The sequence below is a fragment of the Nanorana parkeri genome, unplaced genomic scaffold (genome assembly GCF_000935625.1).
Source record: "Nanorana parkeri isolate BGI_ZX_2015 unplaced genomic scaffold, ASM93562v1 scaffold305, whole genome shotgun sequence".
Classification (NCBI taxonomy): Eukaryota; Metazoa; Chordata; class Amphibia; order Anura; family Dicroglossidae; genus Nanorana; species Nanorana parkeri.
The window spans coordinates 492,873-516,946 of NW_017306573.1; the positions used below are offsets into that span (position 1 = coordinate 492,873).

Sequence of the window (24,074 nt, forward strand, 5' to 3'; positions counted from 1 at the left end):
CCGTTCACGGGATACGACCTCCCCCCGCCTGGTGAAAAAGACAAATGCAGCCAAGCGGACGTCAAAGGTTAGAAGGAGAGGTGAGTAATGAATATTTTTTTTTCCTTTACCTAAGAGGTGAAAGGACACTCAGAAGACGATCGTCGCCTTTAATTATGAATATTTGACTCATTTTTTAAGTGCTTTTTTTTTTCTCCATAAAAAAACAAATCTTTTGTGACAAGCCCCACCCCCGAGGAGCTTTGGATTAGTTCATTCCTTTTTCATGCTTATTCAAGCCACGAGCGAATCATTGACCTGTAAAAAAAAAAAACACGTATCTTCGTCTCTGCTCTCTGCAATCACCTGCAGCAAGAATTGATAAAGCCCCTCACGGGGGTTGCTGGGTGTCTACTTCCTGCCGCCTGTTTGTAACTTCCTGTCTGTGCTTCCTGCATTAGGTTTTCATCCTGACGTTCGCACCGCTCGTCTCCCCTCCATTATCTTTTCAGTACGTTGCGGTTTTCTTGCAGGAAGGCCTCGGAAGAGCAGGATCCCGGAGACGGCTCCTAGTCCCCAATCCCCTCTGGGCCCCGAGGACATTGATGTGATCACAGAGGACTTCCAGGTAGACTGGCACTTGGTTAAAGCACTTGAGTAGCACATCCAAAGGGAGGAAGTGTAGCCTGGGAACCAGGCACAAGAGAGCTTGGTGGTCCCTTTCTTGAGTAGACACATGCGTGATTAGGGCCACCATAGGCATTACTGAAAGGTCTTATTCAGGGGGAGGGGCTTAGAGAAAGGTCTTAGCCAATTGTTGGACACAAACAGCGTTCCTCCTTTTTAATTTGGATTTCTGTGTGGTTGGCGGAGATTAGAGTGAAGCCGAGGAGGCGGTGGCCCCGGGGGATGACCGGCAGAGCAAAGAGCGGGAGGAAGTCACTAAAGAGCTTCATACAGGTGAGTCCGGGTTCCTGTGTTCTATATAAGGGGTTGTGTGTGCCGAGGCCGATGGCAAGGACGAGCATGACGCCCCCCCTGACATCTCCATCCATCCCGGAAGACGCAGGTCAGGCTTGTGGGGCATCTGATGGGGGTTGTGAGGCGTTTGACTTTCTCAGTCTCCAACCGTAACATGGAAATGTGAAACATCCAATGTACACAGAGCCGGAGGACTGTCAGCAGATGGCGTCCTAATAAAGTTTTGTTCACAAAAAAGAAACTTTCCACCTTTTTATAGATTTTGTGTTATAATAAAGTCATGTGAACCTTCAATGTAACCTCGACACTAACCCTCCCTGTAACCCCAACACTAATCCTCCCTGTAATCCCGACACTAACCCTCCCTGTAACCCCAACACTAACCCCCCCTGTAACCCCAACACTGACCCTCCCTGTAACCCCAACACTGACCCTCCCTGTAACTCCGACACTGACCCTCCCTGTAACCCCAACACTGACCCTCCCTGTAACCCCAACACTGACCCTCCCTGTTAACCCAACACTGACCCTCCCTGTAACCCCAACACTGACTCTCCCTGTACCCCCGACACTGACCCTCCCTGTAACCCCGACACTGACCCTCCCTGTAACCCCCGACACTGACCCTCCCTGTAACCCCCGACACTGACCCTCCCTGTAACCCCCGACACTGACCCTCCCTGTAACCCCCGACACTGACCCTCCCTGTAACCCCCGACACTGACCCTCCCTGTAACCCCCGACACTGACCCTCCCTGTAACCCCCGACACTGACCCTCCCTGTAACCCCGACACTGACCCTCCCTGTAATCCTAACACTAACCCTTCTGCCTCCAGGATCTGGCAGAGATGGTACTTTCCTGGCTATGGTCCGTAGACTTCCATTGGTGGAGGGATTCCGATGACTTTAGGTGCCGCCATCTTTCATTTCCTCGTCTCCTCTCATTGGATATAAACCATAAAGAAGCCATTTGTAATTACATAATTGTCCCCTCTGTAGGGCGGAGCCAGCACAAGCTTCGGTCTCTGCCAGTGATAGAAGTGGGAGAGGACGAGGATGACAGTGAAGAAAACTCCAAACGTGTCTGCAGACGTGAGTATGATGTGTAATATTTCTCCCTCAGGGGCCCGTCACGGCCCTTCCTGCTGATGGTCCCAATTTGTCATCCTTCTCACGCAGGGAAAAGGTGGCACCGGCCCAAGGGGGCGGCACTATCGGTTACTGGGGAGGAGGAGAGCGGAGAGAGTCCCCGCAAGGATTCGGACTGGGAAATCCCTGCAGGTCGGTATTCCATTCACCGTTGCCGAAATATATCGGAACCATCGCCCATAGAAGTGTTCTAGATGAAAATAACACCCTCAACCCAAACGCTGAAGGACTTCCTGATCATGTGATCACATGATCAAGAGCCCCCCCTACCGACTCCCTAACTTCATTTTGATTCACTGATCTTGTTCCACAGATGGCTCCCTACTCAACATCTCCTCCGATGGTCCCGGCCTGTCTAAGGACAACGGTTCAGAGGACACCATCGTTAAACTTAGTCTGGGCGAGGTCCAAGAGGAGGAGGAGCTTACCGATGTCTGCCGCAACGGCAAGAAAAAAACCTTCACCTGCCTGGACTGCGGGAGGTGCTTTGCGTCCTCGGAGCAGCTCGAATCGCACCGCAAAGTTCACACCGGAGAGGCGCCCTTCTCCTGCACAGCCTGTTGGAACTCCTTCGCCAGCTCTGAGGAACTCGGAGAGCACCTCCGGGTCCACACCTCGGAAAAGCTGTTCGCTTGCTCCCAGTGTGGCAAATGCTTCACCATCAAGTCCAACCTAATCGCCCACCGCCGGGTGCATACGGGTGACAAACCCTTTGCCTGTGCCGAATGCGGACGGCGCTTCGCCCTCAGGTCCTCACTGGAGACCCACCTTCCTGTCCATGCCGTTGAAAAGCCCTACCCTTGTGTGCTGTGCGGCAAGTGCTTCACCACCAGTGGACGCCTCGCCGTCCACCAGACCACCCACACGGGGGACAAGACCTACGAGTGCGAGGACTGCGGCAAAATCTTCACCACCAGCAGCAGCATGAACCGGCACCGGAGGACGCACACTGGCGAAAAGCCGTACTCCTGCATGGTGTGTGGCAAGTGTTTTAACCGCGAGACCAACCTCTACCGACACCAGATGATCCACACGAGATGAGGACCTTTTCATGAATACTATTTATAGGGCCAGTCGGGGGGAAAAGCTGATTTCTTTCCCATCCATTGAGGGGCAACGGAGTTCAGATACTGTAGGGTTATACTGCCAACTACAAGAAGATTAATTTCTCCTCTACCCAGCATGCTTCAGTTTTCTGCTTGTGACATCTTTTCTCTAGCTCTGTTGAGAAGAGTATAACCAATTTTGGCAAGCCTTTTTTTTTGTGGATTTCTTCATCAACCTGTTTGGTCGGTTCTGGGTGAGCAGACTCTCGCTTGGTCCAGGTTTCGGTGCTCCCTTCCATATGGAGTTCCATATGGAGACCCATTCTATCTTGGTCTTGAGCAACAGGTTGATTCTCCATGTTCTCCCTGTGGACACATTGGTACGGTGCCCTATCTAGTAGGGGACTTGGTCTCATTGGGTATCAGATGATGGTACTTGTTTTTGGTGGGTTCTGGTTGATCAGAATCTTGCTTGGTCTAGGCTCTGGTACCCCCTTCCATATGGAGTAATTCCCGTTTGGTGGTGACCAATTCTGTCTTGGGCATCAGATTGATTCTCCATGTTCTCCCTCTCGTCACATTGGTACGGTACCCTATCTACTAGGGGACTCAACCTCATTTAGTATCAGATGATGGTACCTGTTTTTAGTGGGTTCTGGTTGGTCAGACTCTTGCTTGGTCTAGGCTTTGGTACCCCCTTCCATATGGAGTCATTCACCTCTGGTGGTGACCCATTCTATCTTAGTCGTGAGCACCAGGTTAATTATACATGATCTACCTGTGGTCACATTGGTAGCGGTGCCCTATCTAGTAGGGGACTTGGCCTCATTTGGTATCAGATGATGGTACCTGTTTTTGGTGGGTTCTGGTTGAGCAGTTTCTTGCTTGGTCTAGGTTTTGTTACCCCCTTCCATGCAAAGTAATTCCCCGATGGTGGTGACCTATTCTGTCTTGGTCTTGGGCATCAGGTTGATTCTCCATGTTCTCCCTCTGGTCATATTGGCAGGGTGCCCAGTCTGGTAGCTAAATCGTCCTCATCTGGTACCTGTTTTTGGTGGGTTCTGTTTGATGAGACTCTTGCTTGGTGCAGGTCCCCTCCATATGGTATAATTTACAACTTGTGGTGACCAATTATGTCTTGGTCTTGAGCATCAAGTAGATTCTCCATGTCCTCCCACTGCTCATATTGATAGGGTGCCCTGTCTTGTAAGGGGCTCATCCTCATCCGGTATCTGATCTAGGTCATGGTCCTTCAGGTGACTCTTTGAGACCAGTTGGGCCTATTAGCAGTTGTTACTCACCCCTCAGTGGGGCTGCATTTGGACCTCCCAGTAGTATATGAAGTCCTGTCCCCCTTAATGGACCAAAACACACCAATACTCACCATAAAAATATTTTCTTGGAGTCCATTGAGGGACACCAATCCCACCCCTCTGTGTTTATGTTCATGCTCTCATTGCAGCTTGCTACAAAATCAGGCATGCTGGGTAGCAGAGGGGTTCCACCAGACTGGCCTACCATATTTTTGTTTCTGGAGTCCAATCCGCTTGTAGGTGGCAGTATAACCCGACAGCATATGGCTTCCTATGTCCCTCAATGGACTTCAAGAAGAGGAGTTATGGAGAGATCCCAGTGAATCATCTTTTTTGAGATCTCTTTTCGTGTGTTCTCATCCCCGCCCACCCGTCATAACCATAGCATAGATGTCTTCACTGCATTCCTCTGCCCGGATTGTCTCGCCGTCGGAGTCACGCACAAATACAAAAAGCCTATCGGTGATCCAGCCTACCCGGGTCCACCAAAAACTTTATGCAGAACAATTGTGATGGACTGTCCCTTTTAATACAAACATTTTCTCTGGTTTTCATGGCATTCGGCCATTTCATGTCCTTCCACTGATGGAAAAGTCAATACTGTCCGCCCACGGATACTTTTCATTATGCGCATCACTGGGTGTCGTGTATTTTACTGCATTTTTTTACCTCCATCTTTCATATTTTTAATTTAAAAAAAAAACAACTATTTAATGATTTGTGTGAATTTGCATAAAATTTACCCCTGCTGCTAACCAGCTGAAGTCATCTCTCAGGCTGCCTCCCGTGAAGTGCAGGAGTGAGCAACATCCCATGTTATCTGTAGTCTCCTTATCAACTGCCCCTGTTATTTATGCATAACTGGGTCCAGGCAGCTAGGTCAACTCCAATGCCTGATGGTATTCGGTTAGTTTGGTCAATATTTCTCGCTGTTTTATATAATTTTTATCCAAATATTTTACCAATAAACATCTAAAGCAGTTTGCCCACCAGGATTCCCACAGCACTGCGACGGCTGTTTGCTTTCTGACTATCTCTCTCCAATTGAGTCTGTCAATTCAAGTCTGTATAAAGCCAGAGGGAGGGAAGCGCCACTGCATCATCTAATGTTTCCTCCCCTTCCTGATTGTCCCTGGCCCCGCCTTTTCATTAATTGTATTTCAGTCCCATCAATCATGGAGGCTCAGCATCGGATGTGGGCGTTACCTTAGCAAATACAGCCTGCCTGGAAACGCAATGATTTCAGTCCCATCAATCATGGAGGCTCAGCATCGGATGTGGGCGTTACCTATGCAAATACAGCCTGCCTAGGAACGCAATGTCATATTCATGAGGCGGAGTCCAAGTCAGTCTTGGGTCATCAGTTTTTGATCACATGATCCAAGAGCTTCCTGTATCTCTCAGGGTCTGCGGTGGAGAGATCAATACGCCAGTGCTCCCAACTCCGCCCATTATAAACCAGCTAACGTCACAGCCCTGCCCCCCTTCTATCTCAGAATCTTGACCCGTCTTCAGCATACTCAATGGTGTATACTATACAACAAATCTAACCAGCAAAGTGGGGTCCCGTCCCCTTAATTGCTGCAGGAACTGGGCGGAGTTGGGAACTCGTGCAGAGATGTCACCGATGCAGTCCCCAAGAGAATGTTGTGGGGCGCTAAATACGCTTCCAAGTCCAATTGGACGAAGCCTTCAAGGAACTGTCCACTATCACCTTACAGCACCTCGCTAATGATGGGAGGGTTTAAAACGCTCACCTTGACACATTAATAGCTTTTAGTCCTGTTGAAAGCTACAGATTTCAGCTGCTGAAACCCAACCTTGTCCTATAACATCAGTCACCTCTGCTTAAACTAACATCTAAGTTCTGCCTTCGAGAGGCTATGGAAATTATGACTGTGCACCAGGAATCGAACTATGTAGAACCTTAACTAGGAATTTGGGAGGACTATGGGCCCACCTCCTGGCTACACACAAAGACAATTTGAGAAGGAAGGTGGGAGCCCACATGGGAAACTTTGGCACGTAGGACAGATTGTGAGTATGCAAATGCCTGCCCCTGAGGTCTCAGCTGGTAAGCCAACCCCTATCTGCTTGGAGGTAGTCATTAAGTGATATGGCTCAAGGCCTGGTGGCACATAAGACCATATGGTTACCATGATGGGCTTTAATTGCGTCAATGATGGCTGTAGTCTTCCTTCACGCGGTTGTCACTCCATTAAGCAAATTTTGGCAAGCTCTTGGTTGCAGATTGTATATACCCAAACGTTTGTGTTAGGAGAGGTCTTAAGCTTGGTTAACCAATCAGCTTGGTCCTCCAAACGCCAGACTGGAACCAGCCTGCTGATCTAAATGGCACAGGACACATAGGTGGTCATGGAAAAATCCCTCAAACATGAGGAGGACCTGCTAACCGACTCTGCTTGGCTTAGTGGTACCTACTTCTGGGGCGTTGAATATGTTTCCAAGTCCAAGAGGACAAAGCCTTAAAGGAACTGTCCACTATCTCCTTCCAGCAACTTGCTAAAGATTGGAGGGTTGAAAACGTTCACCCTTAACATTAATAGCTTTTAGTCAGTTTGGATGCTACGGATCTGCGCAGCTGAGATCCAACCTTGTCTTATAACAAGCCACCACTGCCTGAACTGATATTTAGTTTCTGCCTTTGAGGGGCACAGGAGAGGGTAGTACAATTGAACTAGGTAACGCCTTAACTAAAAGTTTGGGAGGACTATGGACCCACCTCCTGAATACGCACAAAGACAATTTGGGAGGGAACGTTGGAACCCACACAGAAAATTATGGCACATACAGCAGATTGTGAGTTTTTAAAGGCCCGCCCCTGAGGTCTCGGCTGGTAAGCTAACCCCTAACATGTAAAGGGGAGTACATCTGTTAAAGGAGGACATATCCTTTAATTGTCACTTAATAACAACCTTACAAAAAAAACAGACCAATTGAAGTGCTAAGAAGGATGGCAGTTCAAAGGCAACATTCAGTTATGAGTGCAGAGCAGTCCTGGTACACAGCAGGTTAGTCCGTGATGCTTGAGAGTTAGTGCAATGCATTTCACGCAGAAGAAGAGTCTGTGATTGGATGGCGAGATCTCAGTGTATGTGCAACTTAGACAACAGGTTAGCCTGTGACCACGTGGTAATGTCACAAGGTGCGCACCTAACTGAATGATGCATCAAAAGTGAGCGCAGTGCAATCTGTAGCTTGATGTCATAGGCAGGTGGAGATAGGCCGGTTTCTTCAGCCAAATCAAGCATTGCAAGGAATAATCTTGCAGTGTGGAAACCTAGCAGGAGCGTGGGGGCCAGTTGAGGAGACCAAATTGTTCTGTGATGGACCTTCGATCGCCTTCTTTGAAGGTAATGGCTATCTCAGACCTGTCTCTTCTGTCCTCCCAATATACCATCATGAGGAGGAGAAAGGTTTCAGCAAGAGCAAACCTAGAGGAAAAAAAGGTCTCCAAGGTGACTTGTAGAAGGAGAAAACATGTCTAAAGTCTTGTTGAAGGACAAAAATGGTGCAAGATTCAGTGGTGGTCCATGACGGCCCACAAGGCGTGAACAAAAAAAAAAGGACAAAAAGTTCAGAATCGAGGTGGGTTGAGGGGCATTCATGGTGGAGGACTACATGAAAATCTGAATTATTCCAAATTTGGTACCCTCCTAAGAAGCTCCAGATAGTAGAAAACCCCTCCTATCCTCGTTGCCACCCAAACCACATTCAGACCGGCGGGTCTTGTTTGTCTACTGATAGTAAAGTCTGTAGCGCAAGTGGTTTGTGCCGATGTGCCTTCTTTGATGGGCCTTGTATGTCTACCGATGGCAAAGTCTCTAAGGGCGTGTGGCGAAGTGCCTTCTCCGGTGGAGTCTCGGTGATCTTATGTGTGCTCTGGTGCTTCACGAGTGTCGACCGGTGCGCAAACCTCTGGCCGCACTGAGGGCAAGGGAAGGGCTTTTCCCCCGTGTGAACTTTCTGGTGCTCGACAAGGTTTGACTTGCGTGCAAAGAACTTGCCGCAGAGCGTGCACTCGAAGGGCTTTTCCCCCGTGTGAGTCTTCTGGTGTTCCAGGAGGTTGAACTTGTGGCCGAAGTTCTTCCCACAGTCGGAGCAGGAGTAAGGCTTCTCTCCCGAGTGGACTTTCTGATGGGCAATGACTTTCGTCTTGTGCGTGAAGCACTTGCCGCATTCGGCACAAGGGTACAACATCTCGCCTGTGTGGATCCGCTGGTGCTCGATGAGGTTTGACCTGTAGGCGAAACACCGGCCGCACTCCGCACAGGCGTAGGGTCTTTCCCCGGTGTGGATGCGTTGGTGACGGGTCATCTTTGACTTCTGGATGAAGCTTTTTCCGCAGTAGGAACAGGAATAAGGCTTTTCCCCGGTATGGATCTTTTGATGGTCTATGAGGCTGGTCTTGTGCGCGAACCGCCTGCCGCACTCGTCGCAGGAAAACGCCTTTTCGTGCGTGTGCGTTATCTGGTGTGAGAGGAGTTTGGCTCTGTAGTTGAAGGATTTGCCACAGTCCGGACAAGGGAACCGTCCTTCCACTCGGTTAGGGGGGTTAGGACTGGAGTGGTTGACGTCATGGCCGCCTTGGGTGGAGGGAGCAGAGGGCACGGCAGGGCTGTGGAGGGCTAGTTTGATTTTCGGGACGATGGGGTGCTTTGTTGTAGACTCTGCAGGAGGACCCTCCTCTTTTATTTCAACATCTGGAGGAGCTGGATGGTGCGGTGATGGGGACGTGGACACGGAACGGTAATGTCCATCTGCCAGAAGGAAAAGAAAAGCGTTAGGGACCAGAAGCAGATTAGGATGTTTTCATCTAACCAGTTCATGGCAGATTCTTCCCTTTCTTCCTGATTGCCTTCCTCTGGACCGTCCCTTTTCAGTTTTTTTTCAATCATGTAGGGTCAACCTGAAATGTGGGCGTTACCTATGGTGGTCTGTATGCAAACGCAGCCTGCCCATCAACGCCCACTCCTCCAGACGCCCATTAATGCATTTTGATATTTGCATAACTCCTCCTAAGAGCCAGCCCACTGCTTGCATCAGGGCTGTAGGCTCATGAGGGGCGTATGGGGCAGAGTGCTGTGAGGTTTTCAGGAAGCTATGCACAGCACCCTGCCAGCCTCTCACCCTCGCCCTTTTCCATCCTCATCCTTCCTCATTCCTCTCTTCCCTTCTCATCAGTTCCTTGCTCTTCTTCCTTTCCTCCTCTATCATTTACTTCCTCATTCCCATCTTGTCAGTCCCTATCCCTTTCTTTCTTTGCTAAACCTCTGTCATGTCCTTCTCTTCGCTTCTTGTCAGTTTCTTGCTCTACCCTCCTTCTCTATGATTTCTCATCATTCCTCTCTTTTCTTCTCTTGTCTGTTTCTTTTTCTCCCCACCTTCCCCTTCTTCATTTTCTCCACCTCTGTAATCTCCTTCCTCTCTTCTCTTCTTGTCGGTCTCTTGCTCTACCCACCTTCCTCGTCTTCCTTTGCTCCTCCTCTATCATTTCCTTCCTCATCGTTCTTCTCTTCATGTCCCTGCCTTCCCTTCCACCCTAAGCCTTCCTCTCTTTCCCTAAAACCTTCATACTACAGCAAACTAGATTCAAATATCAATGTAGAAAACTATCTCACTCACAAAATACACCAAAACCTCCAATAACCAATCAACCGGACAAAGGACAACCCGCCTACTGTATGATGTATAGGCAGTAAGCAATCATAGCACTGGTTGTAATCAAAAAGACCTTTTCAGTGGTATGTGTCTTGAATGGTCTGCTCAAGTGTGATGACCCCGGGCTCCACAGTTAATGACATATGGTTTCCTCATGAGGAGAAGACATTGTTGTAATGACTGAGGAAGGAGGATCTCTTCTGGACTTTTATTACTCACCTGTGCTGATCTCCACTGGAACTTCCTCCTCTTTGATTCTATAGTCAGCTTCCTCCGTCTCCTGATCGACCTCCAGGAACACAATGTTCAGATCTTCCTAAAGTCATGAACATCAAGTCATATTTTAGCTGGATAGATAAGTAACTATATGCAAAGTTGGAACAATGGGGAGCCCAAAGTATCTAACTACCTGATACTCATCTGAGGTGTTGTGATCCTCCTGAGGGATCTCCTGATGTTCCAGAGGGATCTCCTGATGTTCCAGAGGGATCTCCTGATGTTCCAGAGGGATCTCCTGATGTTCTTGAGGGATCTCATGATGTTCCTGTGTGGAGTCCCGGGAATAGAGAGAACTTGGACATCTCTGTGGAGTATCTTTGTTACTGGATCCATCTGTAGGAAACACACACACTGACTGAATACATTGTTTCTATGTCTTTATATCAGAGGATGTGTGTGTCTAGGGGGATCCTCAATACTCAAGAAATGAAAGTCTCCTCTTACCCGGTGATGTGAGGGGCGTCCGGTTCTCCTTAATGGCGTCCTTGTAGAGATCCCGATGTCCTTCTAGATACTCCCACTCCTCCATGGAGAAATAGACGGTGACATCCTGACACCTTATAGGAACCTGACACACACAATGATACAGTCACCCTCCAGACACATCCCTTGTCTGTTCCTTGGACCATATCCCAGAATCCCCGGCACCGCTCACCTCTCCCTTCAGCAGCTCAATTATCTTGTTGGTGGCCTCCAGAATCTTCTTATCATTGCTTCTCTCCGTAGTCCGGGAGGGAGCTGAAGGATCGCCATGCTTATTTATGGGTCCATAATTCTACATAATATAATGTAGTAAAAATAAATGTCACTGAATCCTCTTCATCAGGTCTGTGTTTTATGAATAGAGATAAGAGTGATGTCATGTGACCTCCCAGAATCCTCCTCACCTCTCCGGTCAGGTCTGTGTTTTATTAATAGAGATAAGAGTGATGTCATGTGACCTCCTAGAATCCTCCTCACCTCTCCGGTCAGGTCTGAGTTTTATTAATAGAGATCAGAGTGATGTCATGTGACCTCCCAGAATCCTCCTCACCGGTCAGGTCTGTGTTTTTATTAATAGAGATAAGAGTGATGTCATGTGACTGCCCAGAATCCCCCTCACCTCTCCGGTCAGGTCTGTGTTTTATTAATAGAGATAAGAGTGATGTCATGTGACCTCCCAGAATCCTCCTCACCTCTCCGTTCAGGTCTGTGTTTTATTAATAGAGATTAGAGTGATGTCATGTGACCTCCCAGAATCCTCACCTCTCCGGTCAGGTCTGTGTGTTATTAATAGAGATAAGTGTGATGTCATGTGACTCCCAGAATCCACCTCACCTCTCCGGTCAGTAGGTAGAGGATCTTCAAGGTGAGTTTAATGATTCTCTTATTGATGCGTCTCCTTTCCTCCTCCATACCGCAGGCTCAGATCATGGGATCGGGTGCTGATGGCAGTGGAGATTAAAGGAATTCTAGGGGAGAAAGGAAGAAACCTCATCTTATGTGAGAGGAGGACACTTTAAATATGGGAACCTGTTCTCCTTTTAGCATTTCAGATTAAACATACTTTATTGTTCCTCCCTTTCAATGTCAGTCTATGGGGTCAGGATCATTGGACTGTCCATAGGATGAACTCGGCAGGAATTGTTAGCACATTGCCTTATTAACAGTTGGCCACTAGAGGGCGTGCTTACCGATGGGTTGACAACTATGCTGCACTGATCCTGAATCCAGAGCAGAGTTGTCACCCTCATGTAGGCTGTACCTACTTACACTCCAGTGGGAGCTGTTGCAGGGGGTGTGGCTATCGGCATTGTCACTGTCGATTCATCAGAACTGGTCACACCTACTCCCTCCCACTACCTTCTGGATTGGTTGCACTGTTGCTGCACCCCTCCCTCTGTAAGCTGCAGTGTTTGGGCAGGGGAGTGTGTGACACAATGGAGGAGGATTTGGCTCAGTCAGGAAGTTTATTGAGGCTCCTTTATAATATCTGGATCTGGTACTTGTTCATAGATGGGAGCCTTTTAAATATATCCAATGACAGGTCCACTTTAATAATTATAACAACAACAATACTCATCCGAAAAAAAAAATAATCATCAGAACATTTGTGGGATCAAATATCCCAAAAAGTGTCCAAAATGTACAGAGCTGAGCCGGCGACACCAAGATCCGCGGGTGAACCCCGCTCCGACAGAACCTCGGGGTCACCCTTCATAGGAGCAACCCCCACCCAGCTCCCCTCCACCTAACACCCAGCCTTGTCCCTCTAATGCTCACTATGCAGAGATCACCCACCTGACTGCAGGAAGTCAGCAGCTGAGCTTCAGGAGCCTGATGTCACCCGCAGTGGCCAGGAGGCGGCAGGGGATGATGGGTAATCATGTGTGTCCTCTTTACAGCAGGAACTATTCCCATGCTTTCGTTTAAAGAGCACCGCTCAGCACTTTGCTGCCGGCCATCTTCCCGGAGACCAAGGGTGGCCTGACCCTTAACAAATCACTGCTGCCGGCTTCTCCAAACCTTGTCTGCTGTTTGACCTCTAGTGTCCAAGGCTCTGTCACATGACCTGACACTAGAGGCATTGGCGGCCATCTTTAGTAAGGGAATGTTGCCCTTTTACAAAAATATGGAAAAATTTGTGTGTATAGATTTTCTGCAACACATAGATTCGATAGATTATATACATAGATAGACAGATGGATCGATCGATTAGATCATATAGGTATATAGATGATTTATAGATGAAGGATGGATAGATAGATGAAGGATGGATAGATAGATGGGTGATGGATGGATGGATAGATAGATGATTGATGGATAGATGGGGGATGGATAGGTGGGTGATGCATGCATAGATGATTGCTGGATGGATAGATAGATAGATGGGTGATGGATGGGTGATTGATGGATGGATAGATGATTGCTGGATGGATAGATGGGTGATGGATAAATAGATAGATGGGTGATGGATAGATAGATAGATGGGTGATTGATGGATGGATAGATGATTGATGGGTGTTGGATGGAAAGATGGGTGATGGATAGATAGATGATTGTTGGATGGATAGATAGTTCCGTCACAGCCTGGTGACATCTGGACGCAGCCCCGGTGGGATCTGGACACAGCCTGGTGACATCAGGACGCAGCCCCGGTGGGATCTGGACACAGCCTGGTAAGTACTTGGTCTTAAAAAAGCGGTGTCGGGACATCCCTAATTTCCAGGGCGCCATCTTTATCCACCGCCATAGCGAATGGAAATCTGAGAGCCCTCTGCAGTTGGGGCATGCATAATACAATGCTTGGGATTCGGGGTGGCTGTGCAGTTCTTCGTTGTGTTCACAAATGTCTGACAGCAATGGGCTGGATCTTGGGAGGAGTTATGCAAATATCAAAATGCCTTGATGGGTGGTTGTCAGCTTGGAGGAGTGGGCGTTCCTAGGCAGGGTATTTCTGTACAGACTGTCCAAGGTCACGCCCACATTGACGCTGAGGCTCCATGATTGATTTGAAATCCAATAAAAGGGGCGGGGGTAGGGACAGTCAGGTTGGGGAGGAAAGAACTAGATGATGCTCGATGTCCAAGAATCGGGGCGGACACTTATTCGGGCGGACTGAGTAAATCAGACAATTATGTTTTGTTAATAACTTTATTCAATACATGTTGTCTGCACTAGACATATAAATAGTACATTGTGTAATCAGTTATATCCAAAGCTAGTGACAATGGTGGAGCGACAGATGGTGGGTGGTCCCTCCCTTCCTTAAAGGGGCAATCTGGCGAAACAGCAAACTTTCATCTGGCTTGTGTTCCTGCCTTGTTGTTCTGGTGCCTATGTCGGCCAACCGGCCTCTGTAAACTTGCCATCTGAGAATTTCAGGCCAGGTGTTCCCGGATTTTGAGCTCTGCCCTCTGTAGGCTGCAGTCCTAAGCAAGTGCTGGTATATGGGGGCGGGTGGAGCAGCGGGGTGGTGTAGCGGTTTGTCTTTACTTAATTGGCTTTTGACTCACGCATGGGCCAGTCCAGCTTCTGACTCACGCTTGGGCCAGTCCGGCTTCTGACTCAAGCATGGGCCAGTCCAGGCAACTTATGACTCAATAATGGGCCAGCTTGGCTTCTGATTGACGCAACAACCACAACAACGCAACAACCACAACAACCTTCCTACATCTTCCGTACTCCACTTAGGAGACCTGTAATGTGTAAGACCCCAAATGGAAGAGTCGCATCTCTTCATAAGGACTGTGGCAGGCCTATGGAACTGGCTACTCAAGGGCAGAAGTCCCAAAGCTGATAGGCCTGGGACATTCCCAGCTCTGCCCTCAGCATAGATGTCTCATGGTCCCTGGTAGGCTTTACGCTTATTATACCCTTACAAAGCATGCAGCAGTGAGACTCCCCGGTGGGAAGGCAATGAAATAAGAAGTCAGTGGAATATCGGTTTTGGGCGGCCTGGTCCTTTTTACCCCTCAGTCTTGGCATGTTTCAGCTGGTGCCTGAGGAGGCGAGCCATCTGGACGAAGGCCCTCCCACACTCCCCGCAGGAATAAGGCTTTTCCCCTGTATGGGTTTTCCAATGGCTGTTCAGGTCCGTCTTTGTGGTGAAACCGATCTTGCACTCTGGGCACTGGAAAGGCTTCTCGCCCGTGTGCCACCTCCGATGTTTCACCAGGTCGGCCCTCCAGGCGAAGCACCGTCCACACTCCTCACAGGTGTATGGCTTCAGCCCGGTGTGGCTCCTCTGATGAATGACAAGGTTGGAGCTAGTGTAGAAACTCTTGCCACACTCGGTGCACGGGTAAGGCTTTTCGCCAGTGTGGATTCTGAGGTGCTTGATGTAATAGGACTGGCTGGAGAAACTCTTTCCACACTCGGGGCAGGTATAAGGCTTCTCGCCAGTGTGGACCCGTTGGTGGTTCACCATTTCCGACTTCCAGGTGAAATTCTTGCCGCACTCCGAACAGGTATACGGCTTCTGCCCCGAATGGGCCTTATGATGTAGCATGAGGTTGGACCGGGAGCCAAATGTCTTCCCGCACTCAGAGCAGGAGTACGGACGCTCCCCGGTGTGTGTTCTCTGGTGCTTCACCAAATAAGACTTAATGGAAAACCCTTTCCCACACTCCGAACAGACATAGGGCTTCAGCCCGCTGTGGATACGCTGGTGGACAACCAAGTCTCCCTTCCAGGCGAAGCTTTTGCCGCATTCAGAGCAGGAGAAGGGCTTCTTCCCCGAATGGATCTGTCGGTGTTTGAAAAGGTGAGAGTTCTTCTTGAACGACTTGCCACACTCGGCACACGAGAAGGGCTTCTCTCCCGAGTGAATGCGCCGGTGAGAAACCAGGTTCTCCTTTCGAGTTAAAGACTTACCGCATTCCTCGCACGTAAAGAGTTTTTTGCCCAGGTGGGTTTTTTTGCGGGAGGGAAGGTCGGTCTCCGGGTCCGTCTGGCGCTCATTGGCGTGATCGGAAAAATGTTCTGCGTCCTTCGAGAAGTCAGTTGGTCTGGGTGACTTCTGATGCCTGCTGTTGATGGATGAGGGAACAGTCAACTCCTCTTGGTTAACTTCTTCCACTTGGTGTGTCTTGGATTCAACATTGAGATTCTTCACATTGTTGGAGATCTTCAACCGCCTTGTTGAACCACGAAGCCTCATGTTACAGCTGGAACGGGCGATGGTCTCTGCTTGGCCAGTCTGCTGGATTTTGGGGTACACAGTAGGATGTCCAATGTTGTTCAAGAGAAGAGATGGTTGAGGTGGATGGCGTGACCTTGTGCTGTATTTTGATAGGGTCGCGGCCACATCTCTGCCAACTACACCACTCTGACGTGTTTTGGGGCCATTGGTGAACGCCTCAACGTTATTCAGAAGACTGTCCGGTCTAGGGGCATTGAGACACCACGGGTTAAAGTTTGGGGACATGAATCTCCCAGCTTGAGGGCTTTGGGTGATTTTGTCATGAACCAAATTGCGACACACATAGATGAGGGGAAATGTTCCAGAGTCAAAACCATCTGTAGGGACGAAAGAGTTTTGGAAAGTTTAGGACTTCAAAAGCTCAACCCAAGCTTTAAAAAAGAAACAAGTGTGGCAGCACATCAACTGTGGGTAGATGAGTAGGGTTACATGGAAGAAGGGTTATATGGAGAAAGGATACATGGAGGAAGGATGATACAGAAAAAGAGTTTTATGGAAGAAGTTAGGGATGCAACAATACCGATACTAGTATCGGTACTGATACCGAGTATTTGGACGAGCTCCAATACTTACCCAGATACCGGAACTTCCGGTCAGAGGGCGATCTCCCTCTTCCCCAGCAGTGGGAGCATGGAGCCAGCTTCCGGGCCAATCAGGAAGCCAGGTGACCAGTTTTGACCCGCCTCCCTGATTGGTAAGGAAGCCAGCTTCCTAGCCAATCGGGAAGCCGAGCAGCACATCATGACCCACCAACCGGCTTTCTGATTGGACAGGAAGCCAGGCTGCCTTGCAGTGTCGTGAGGGAAGTGAGGCCGGTTTTCTTTCAATAGAACACTGGCGTCCCAGGCAATCAGGAAGCCGGGCGGCGATACAGATGCCGGTATTGGCAAGTACCAAAAAATATATATATTGGTACTCGATACTGAAAAACCGCTATCAATGCATCCCTAGAAGAAGGGCTACATGGAAGAATAGCTTTATTGCAGTAGGGTTACATGGAGGAAGGATTTTGGGAAGAAGGGTTATAGGGAAGAAAGGTTACATGCAAGAAGGATTGTATGGGAGAAGTGTTACATGGAAGGAGGGTTATGCAGGAGTTGTCTTCAGTTTACTTTAAGACACTCTTGCCATGAAGTGTTTGTCAATCAGGGTGGCAGGACCACCCACATGCCCACTTTCCTCCCTGATGACTTGGCTGTGTAGCACAGGCAGAGGGAGGAGACAGCCTGAGATTTAGTTTAAAACCCTTCGAATAGACAACTCACAATTCCGTTCTAAGAGAGCTGGAGTCTATTAGAGGCTGATGGCTCCTGACTCCCCCCACTAGACACATTCCTTCCCCCCATTACTGTCTACTGACAGAGGAGGGGGGAGAAGAAGAGATTGTTGTAGTGACTGAACAAGGAGAATCTGGGACTCTTTTCTGGAATTTGGGGCCAATTCCTCACCTGTGCTGAACGCCGGAGAACATTCCTTCTCACACGGCTCATTACCCCTCACACACGGCTCTTCTGCTTCTTCCTTCACTTCAACCTTAACAGCAATCAGGCCGTCACCCTGGAGAACACAAAAGGAACTTTTAAAATGAATATTTTAAACAGAACGCTAATAATGACTTCAGTATTATCACTGGTGTCACTTACAGAATGGCCCTGAAGGACCTTGTGAACATCCAGAGGGATCTCCTGATGTTCCTGTGTGGAATCCCGGGAATACAGAGGACGGGCCTGAGGGATCTCCTGATGTTCCTTTGTGGAATCCCGGGAATACAGAGGACGGGGACATCCCTCTGGGGTATTTCTGTTCCTGGATCCATCTGTAGGAAACACACACACTGACTGAATACATTGTTTCTATGTCTTTATATCAGAGGATGTGTGTGTCTAGGGGGATCCTCAATACTCAAGACATAAAAGTCTCCTCTTACCCGGTGATGTGAGGGGCGGCCGGTTCCCCATCATGACGTCCTTGTAGAGATCCCGGTGTCCTTCTAGATACTCCCACTCCTCCATGGAGAAATAGACAGAGACATCCTGACACCTTATAGGAACCTGACACACACAATGATACAGTCACCATCCAGACACATCCCTTGTCTGTTCCTGGATCATGTCCCAGAATCCCCGGCACCGCTCACCTCTCCCGTCAGCAGCTCTATCATCTTCTGGGTGACTTCCAGGATCTTTTTGTCATGGTTTTTCCAAGGCGTCAGGAAGGGAGGTGACCACTCACTTGTTTTCTTCTTGATGGGTCCATAATCCTATGAAAGTAGACATACAGTGTAACCCAGAATCCTCCTCACCTCTCCGGTCAGGTCTGTGTATTATTAATAGAGATAGAAGTGATGTCATGTGACCTCCCAGAATCCTCCTCACCTCTCCGGTCAGCAGGTAGATGATCTCCAGGGTCAGGTTCAATATGCGTCGGGTCACGTGACTGCGGCCGGCCTCCATGTACTCAGGTTCGGGAACGGCAGAAGCTTCAAAGGAAATTGTAAAGAAAGCAAGTGTCATATGTCATACCTGTGGAGGGACAAGTTGGGTATGTAGGGAACCTTGGAGTACATACAGTTATGGTCTGCCATTGGCTCAGGTACACAGGCCCACACAGCGCCTACCTCGCCCTCCCGGGGTGCTCCTCATTCAGGTACATTGGCTAATCTCTCATGGTGTCTGTCTTTGATATTTAATCCTCACCATTCTCTGCTGTGGATGTCACGTGACTATAAACCAGGCCAATCAGCTCCTAGACAGAACACTGTACACGGCACACAAATGTGTCCTCAGAAATGTTATCGGCAGGGAGCCATTTTGGAGTCTTCAGTCCGTTCTGAAGAATACATTGGGCTTCTCAAAAATGGCTTCGGCGTGGAGACACTCTAGTGTTCGCAGAAGAGGGCTGGGCTGAGCACTAGGTAGTGGGAGGACCATAGGGGCGTGTCCGAATGAGCGTGCGGCGGCCATGTTTACAACGGGCAGCAATTATCAAAGCATTTGTGAATAGAAAGTGACAGCAAAATATATAGTAATACACAGAATAAGAAATCGTGTCCACTTTTGCCACAGAAATGTGCAACGTCTGAGGCACTATTACGTGACAGCTGCCCACAGTAAACATGGCACTTCGTACAGCTCAGGGTGCAGAGGGACCTGGAGCATGCGCAGTAGGATTAAAGAATTGAGAGGTTGAAATATTGTTTTGGGGTTATTGTCAGGTCTTGGGGGTTGCAGAGACTGGTGCACACTGTCGCAGGAGGGGCAGGTATGGCTGCTGGAGGTGACCTATGCACTCTGACACCCTTTCAGTACCTGTGCTTATAAATACAGAAGCCAAAGGCACCCCTGCTGTCATTTTATAGTGTCCCCCCACCCATAATGTAGGCTTTTGTTATAGGTGGGGGGCTGAATGCCACGGTGTCTTCCTGTATTGCGCCATTTTACAATATGTTTGCCTTATGTTGAATGCGAAATGTAGCCAGGGGGGTGAAATCCTCTTATTAGGGTCGCGGAAGGTGGGCGGAGCTGGGAACCTGACCTGCCTACACTTGCCGTAGGCGTTCAGAGGCTTTAAAGTATTTCCAATGGGATTGAGGTCAGGTACTGATGTCAGAGGAGAAGACCTGGCTCAAAGTTGGCTTCCCAATTCATCCCATTGGTGTTCAGTAGAGTTGAGATCAGGTACTGATGTTGGAGGAGAAATCCTGGTTCACAATTGGCCATCCAGATCATCCCAAAGGTCCATGTTCTACTGCCAATGTTTGTCACTGGAGGTTGCATGGCTATGTGCATGATTATATGTGCACAATGGGTGCGGCTTAAACACCCAAACTGGATAATTCGGTAGGGGTGTCTACATGGTTCTGGACATATAGAGTCTGTCTGTCCTGGTCCCCTCATGTGTGCCCAATCAAATCCTCCTTTGATGCTCAAAAATATTGCTTTGTAGAATCGTGAAATCTGCATTTGTTCATTTGATTGTAGGCCGAAGACATGCAAGAAGTCAAGGCTGTGATCGTAACCCAAATTCACACTATTGAGGAGCCGTATGTAATGGGTGAGGAGCCGTGGAAGGAGGAGGGACGTTCTCCAGAGATCGGCACAGGTGAGGAATGAACATGAAATCCAGAAAAGGGTCCCAGATTCTCCTTGTTCGTTCCACCATTGAAGACCAGGTAGAGAGCAGGAGGGAGATACATATGACCCTGTCCCACCTCTTTCCCATCGCACAGCTTCTGAGGGTCCTATCTCCAGAAACGGTGGGATGGGGATGGGGATGGTGGTGGTGGGGATGGTGGTGGTGGGGATGGTGGTGGTGGGGTTCTTTGGTGGTGGATACAATTTCATTCTCATTATTCCAAACTTCACCGACCTTGTCCCATACTGCTCTACGACATGATGGCCTCGCCTCAAGACTGACTTTACATCCCACAGGTGCACACAGGAACTCCCCGCCGCATCAGCCCCTCTCGCCTCGTAGGGATGAAAACCTTGCCCAAGACTCCAAAGGACAATCTGCCGTAGGGCCCATCTGCTGTAAATCTGACTTTCTCCCAGACTCCGGCCACACATGGTACTTTCCCAGCCCTATGGACGCCACGGCACCCAGCATCGGCCGAGGCGGGGACCAGATCTACATCTGCGCGGACTGCGGCGAGTCGTTCCTGTGCAAGTCGCACCTCGTCTCCCACCAGAAGGTCCACCTGGGGAAGAAGCAGTACGTCTGCCCCGAGTGCGGCAAATGCTTCGCCTACAACTCGCACTTGGTCCGCCACCGCATCACGCACACGGGGGAGAAGCCTTACTCCTGCGAGGACTGCGGCAAGTGCTTCACGCAGAAGTCATACCTCGCCCTGCACGAGCGCTGCCACGCGGTCGAGAAGCCCTTTTCCTGCTCGGAGTGCGGCAAGTGCTTCGCGCGCAACGCCAGCCTCTGCATGCACCAGCGCATTCACACCAGCGAAAAGCCGTTCTCCTGCTTAGACTGCGGCAAAAACTTTTCCCAGAAGTCTTATCTATTGTTACACCAGACCTGCCATCGGGGGAACAAACTGTATTCGTGTCCCAGGTGCGGGAAGTGCTTCACCACTAACTCCTACCTGGTCAAACACCAGAGGACTCACGTAGGGGACAAGCCCCACCTATAGTGGACTAAAAAGTGATTGTGGAAGGACACTGTGGATGTTGACCCATCTTCCCAATTTCCTCCTGGAGACTCCAGCAGCAAAATCTAAGCAAAGGCCCGCCCCTGAGGATCCATTGCTGTAATATCTTTACATTAGGTACTCCAGCTTTCAGATCTTGGCACCAAACATCTTAGTTCTGCTATGTACCATGGCATTCACCTGAGTCCCCTCCACTGAGGAGCTTATAGTGTCTTGTTCCTACTGAGATGTTGGCACCAGAGTTCAATGGTTTACCTACCTACAACTGTTTTTATTTCTTTGTCCCAACCATTCACATGAGCCTGCCCCTGAGGAACTTACACTTCAATGTCCCTACCTCATGTAGTCTAGCTGTGATATATTGGCTTCTCAGGTTTACCTCTCCACCATGACTAGGTGAGCAGACCTGGAGGTAGGTACGCATGGTGCCCTGTGGTTATTACTATTCACATCAGCTCCTTCCCCCGAGGAGCTTACACTTCGATGTTCATCAGGTAGTCCAGCTCTGAGATATTGACTTCTCAGGTCTGCTTGTCTAGCATGGGAAGGCAAGCAGACCTTATGGTAGGTAAGATGGTGCCCTGTGGTTATGACCATTTACTTCAGCCCCCACCCCTGAGGAGCTTACACTGGTCCATTTCTCAGGTATTCTATCTGGGAGATACTGAGACCAGAGGTTCCGGTCTGCTCACCTACCAAAGCTGTAGTCATAAACATTAACATCAGCCCCCACCCCTGAGGAGGTTACACTGGTCCCTTTCTCAGGTATTCTATCTGGGAGATACTGAGACCGGAGTATAGGCTCTGCTCACCTACCAAAGCTGTAGTCATGAACGTTAACATCAGCCTCTGCCCCTGAGGAGCTTAGACTCAGACCTTACCTAGGATGCTCCAGTGGGGAAATCTTAGCTCTGGAATTCCCAGGTCTGCTCACCTTTAGTGGCCATGGTTGGGCCTACAAATGACATTGGCTCCAGTAATCTACCCCATTGAAGAGCTTACCAGCTTCAGAAGAGCCAATAGTAAGAGGAAGGCACCTGAGTTCCCGGGTCTGCTGGTTTTGCACGGACCCGTGCTAACATTCGTCACCTCTCAGGAGCTTACAGTTTCAGTTCGTTGGGGTAATGCCAAATTTTAGGAGCCAGGTAGCCGATGAGAACCAATGACAGCTGGTGCATCTTTTCTCATGACCCTTACCAGCTTTTCTAATGGCTCCAGAGCCAAGATGCGTTACACTTGTCCACGCCCCCGAGCATCTTACAGTGCAATAGCCCTATGCATGTTCCTGTCGCCTTTGAACTTGCTATTACAATAGGGGGAGTTTAGCAGGGGAGACTTCCCTACTGGTGTCCCCATGAGATAAAGAAAACGATTGAACAAACTTTGGCCCTCCCTGTGGAGTGGCTGTCAGGAAATGTCTTTGAGTATTGGTGCTCACACCCTCCCCAGAGGTATCAAAATGGATGCTGCGCCCCATAAACACAGTCAGAAAGAATCACCAGGACGTTGTTTGTGTCACGTTTTCTGTACCAACTACCCCAATAAAAATAGGATTCTGAGACACCTCTCGCATCTGCTGCTTTAATGTCAATAGAAACTGCATTGCAACGCATGTTAAAATCACGTGAGGACACACGTTAATGTGCATTGATCTGCGTTTTCATTTAATCACACATCAGAGGGTAAAGCGCGCTGGCCTAAGGGGCTCATTCACACCATGTTTGTTGGGCAGCGTTCCTCAAGGACGGGTCAGCTGAGGAACAAGTATAATTACATTGTCTTCAGTGGGCCCTGTTCACACCAATGGAACAAAAAAGTACCGCATGTCGACACATGGTGTAAATCCAGCCTAAGTGGTACGCCCAAAATGTAAATGAAGCCTTTCAATGTGTACAGCAGACACGAGACAGGCCCTAGGGCAGCAGTTCTCAACGTGGGGGTCGCGACCCCGTCGGGGGTCGAATGACTATCTGCCGGGGGTCGCCTCGCGGGCCCCAGGGAAAGGTCTGCTCTGCTGGTTTTTTGATTTTTTTTTCTGACATCGGAGCCGCATGCGATCGTAAATCAGAGAAAAAAAAAAAAAACTTTCTCCCCGGACAGGTTCGCTATGCTCGATCGAGCATCGAGCATAGCAAACCTTTCTCTGCTTTTTTCTTTTTCTGACATCGGGCCGCAGGCCGTAATCAGTGATAGAAAAAAATAAATAAACAGGAACACAGCTAGATTCCTATTGGCTATTTCACTTTGCAATAGCCAATAGCAAATTAGCTATTGAGCCCGCCCTCTGCTGCTGCCAATTAGCAGAGGGGGACCTGAAATTAAGGTCCAGTTCTAATGATAGCATTCCTATGGTGGTTTTTATTCTGACGGCGTACATATCTGCTCAGGTAGGCCTGCACTCTCTCACCCCCCCCAGGCAATTTTATCAAAGGGTCGTGGCACTAGAAAGGTTGAGAACCACTGAAATAGAGGATTTGTTGTCTCCTTTAAGCAGTGGTTCTCAAACTATGGGTCGCTGTGTGTCCTCCTCAGCCCTCTCCTAGCGCAGCAGTGTCAGTTCTCCTGCCACGCTGCCAGATGTTGCTGCAGCAGCCACATCATCCCTAAATTTTACCGTTGGGGGTCACCACAACTTGGCAAATGTTACCAAGGGGTCCCGGCCCTAGAAAGGTTGAGAACCACTGCCCTAGGGGGTCCCATCATCCAGGTAAATCTAGGCCCAGGCCCTCTTGCCATGGATGTTGGTCATCTGGGAACGCCAGCTGCTGAGCTACGTGAATGCTCAGGCTGGGTTTTCTCA

At 49.2% G+C, this 24,074-nt stretch overlaps 2 protein-coding genes across 2 annotated transcripts in view; both read right to left on the reverse strand.

Annotated features, from left to right (window-relative positions):
- Window positions 1–24,074, reverse strand: part of LOC108788099 (zinc finger protein 62 homolog) — a 949,422-nt gene that overhangs the window by 95,613 nt on the left and 829,735 nt on the right. The window lies entirely within an intron of this gene.
- The window catches only part of LOC108788072 (zinc finger protein 850-like), a 138,558-nt gene that overhangs the window by 31,992 nt on the left and 82,492 nt on the right, over window positions 1–24,074 (reverse strand). The window contains exons 9-10 of the mRNA XM_018557805.1: window positions 14,891–15,849; window positions 8,385–9,030 (exon numbers count right to left, since the gene is read on the reverse strand). Coding sequence (XP_018413307.1) covers window positions 8,385–9,030; window positions 14,891–15,849 — 1,605 coding nt within the window. The remainder of the gene's footprint in view (window positions 1–8,384; window positions 9,031–14,890; window positions 15,850–24,074) is intronic.